The sequence below is a fragment of the Haemaphysalis longicornis genome, unplaced genomic scaffold (assembly GCF_048455015.1).
Source record: "Haemaphysalis longicornis isolate Haplotype H1 unplaced genomic scaffold, Haemaphysalis longicornis Haplotype H1 scaffold_8, whole genome shotgun sequence".
NCBI classification, from domain to species: Eukaryota; Metazoa; Arthropoda; class Arachnida; order Ixodida; family Ixodidae; genus Haemaphysalis; species Haemaphysalis longicornis.
In genome coordinates this window covers 70854379-70856749 of record NW_027526445.1, presented here as the reverse complement: position 1 = coordinate 70856749, position 2371 = coordinate 70854379, and the positions used below count along the sequence as shown (strand labels likewise).

General features: G+C 52.5%; 1 protein-coding gene across 1 annotated transcript; it reads left to right on the top strand.

Annotated features, from left to right (window-relative positions):
* Positions 1–386: 386 nt before the first annotated feature.
* Positions 387–1757, top strand: LOC144148338 (uncharacterized). The gene has a single exon (XM_077679887.1). The coding sequence runs from the start codon at positions 396–398 to the stop codon at positions 1755–1757; it is 1362 nt and encodes a 453-aa protein (XP_077536013.1). The 5' UTR covers positions 387–395.
* Positions 1758–2371: the final 614 nt, after the last annotated feature.

Genomic DNA, 2371 nt, shown 5'->3' with positions numbered 1-2371 from the left:
CTGGTACGCCAGTAGGAAAATATAAGGCCTCTTGAAGGCGGGAGAAGAGTCAGCGAAGTCAATATAGGTACTAAGGAAATAAAATCAACTGATATTTTTACCGTACAGCGTAAAACTAGGGCGCGGGAAGCACTTTTTTGCGCTGGGCGAACAAGCACAGCGGTCAGCAGCACGACTACGCATCTGCGAACGCTTTTCCGTCTACGAAATGCAATTGCTAGACGTGAGCTACTCTGGAAACTCGGGCGACGCTTACTGCACGTGCGCAGTACAACAAATAGTCACCTAAGCTGCTTGAAATGCCAAAACTAAATAAAAGTGTAAACCGGTTATACAATATATACCCTATATTAGCAATACTTTCGCATCCAGCCTCGGAACGGCTGTGTCTTTTCATGCTCTCAGCTGGAAACAGCGCATCGGTCACTGACCGAGGTACTACTTCGTCTGAAACTAATATGGATAACTACAAGATCATTCTTCCTCGTCTCCCAACCGGTAACGTTGTCTTGAATACCGTTTTCCTGCATGCGGACTTGAAAGGCCGTCCTTACCGGGCTCCTGACTTTAGGGATGCGTTGGCTCGCGTTATCAACCTCCGTGATGTGTTGTGCATCGGACAATATCAAATGAGTCACGTTTGGATGCTTACCTGCGTCTCCAACAGTGTCAAGCAAAAGCTAGTCCAGCTCGAGCACATCACCGTCAAGGGACTAAAGTGTATGGTGTTTGACCCGGAAACGAGAAACATCAAAATGAAGCTACTTTGGGTGCCGCGCCATTTGGACAACCGGAGGATTTCTGAAGCGCTGGAACCATTCGGAACTACCCAGTCTGTTGCTAGAGAGATGTGGAGGTGTCCAGGAATGGACCACATGGAGACCGGAGCTCGGGAGGTGTCCCTCACATTGAAGGATGGCGTCTCGGTCGCTGACATACCGCACATGATGGACATTTATGGGAGCCAGTGCCTTGTACTGGTCCCTGGCAGACCACCTCTTTGTCTGCGTTGCAACAGGATTGGGCACGTACGGCGGCAGTGTCGTACCCCACGGTGCACCGAGTGTCGTCGGTATGGCCACACCGCAGAAAGGTGTGTCATGACATATGCGGACAAGCTCCGACAAGGTCACGAATTACCAACTGATGAAGATGTGTCCGCTCATGTCATGGATGTCACGGAGGTAGTGGACGCATCGGGGGAAGTTAACCAGCCAGTGTTGGCTGGACCTCCCGAGGCTGTGCCAACAAATCCTGCAGCGGGGAAGAGTGAGCAAGTGGAGCCCCATACGGTGCCACCTGGTCAAGTGATAAGTGGATCGACAAGTGATGAGCAGGGGGAGCCGATTGGCATGGATTCTGCCACTCCCATTGACGCCTTGGAGGAAGACCATGCTTCAGTACCACTGCCTCCCAGCGATGATGAGAGGAGCGACTTGTCTCCCGGTGACGTTGGGGGCGATGCTTCCGTTACTTGCCCCATGGAGATTGCTTCATCATCTTGGGCGGATGCTGTGGCTTTGCCTGACGACGTTCCGGGTGGTAGCAGCGGGCCGATGAAAAGGCCTGCTCCTGTGGATGGCGAGAAGGCATCCATCGCGGGCAAAAAGCAGGCGTCCACCGTACTGGACTCCTCCGACGCTGCTGTTCTGGCTAGTGGTCTTGTGCCGCTGGCTGGTTCCAAGAAGCCAGGAAAGGTACTGTCATCCAAGGCCATCCGCAAGGGTGGTTTATCTGGAGGTGACAAGGACACGTGAGATGCTCCCACAGTATGGCAAGTGTCACAGCACTGCACGCTGCCACACTTAATGTGAGAGGCTTGAGGAACAGGAGACGACAGTACCAGCTTTTGCGCCTCCTTAAACGGATGGACGTGAGCATTGCGGCCATCCAGGAAACAAAGCTCTGTGGAGATGAGGACATATCGGCAGCATTAGAGCCCTTCTTAGAGCAGTACAGTGTTTGTGTTAGCCACTCCGCAGGCTTGTCTGGGGGATGCTTTGTCTTCATCAGCAAGGGCATAGGGTTTTCTTGTCTCTCGTGTAGCACCGATACTTCGGGGCGGTTTATTTGCTGTGACCTTGTCATTGCAGGTGTTGAGTGGCGTGTCATTTGCCTCTACGCCCCCGTGAACTGTCGTGAGCGTACGTCGTTTTTTCTGTCGGTTCGGGATTTTCTACGTACGCAAAGAAAAGTCCTCCTCATGGGGGACTTCAATTGTGTATGTAATGTGCAGGATCGTTCTAGGCTTAGCGTGCAATATGACCGCAGCGCAGCCATCCTGGCTGATCTAGTGCACGAGCATGGTCTTGTTGATGTTGGAGAGAGGAAAGGGAGTTCCGTGCACTTCACTCACTTTCAGTGTACCTCG

Bases quoted from the DNA above. Each gene is read 5' to 3' on its own strand.
- LOC144148338 (XM_077679887.1), top strand. From the start codon at position 396: ATGCTCTCAGCTGGAAACAGCGCATCGGTCACTGACCGAGGTACTACT.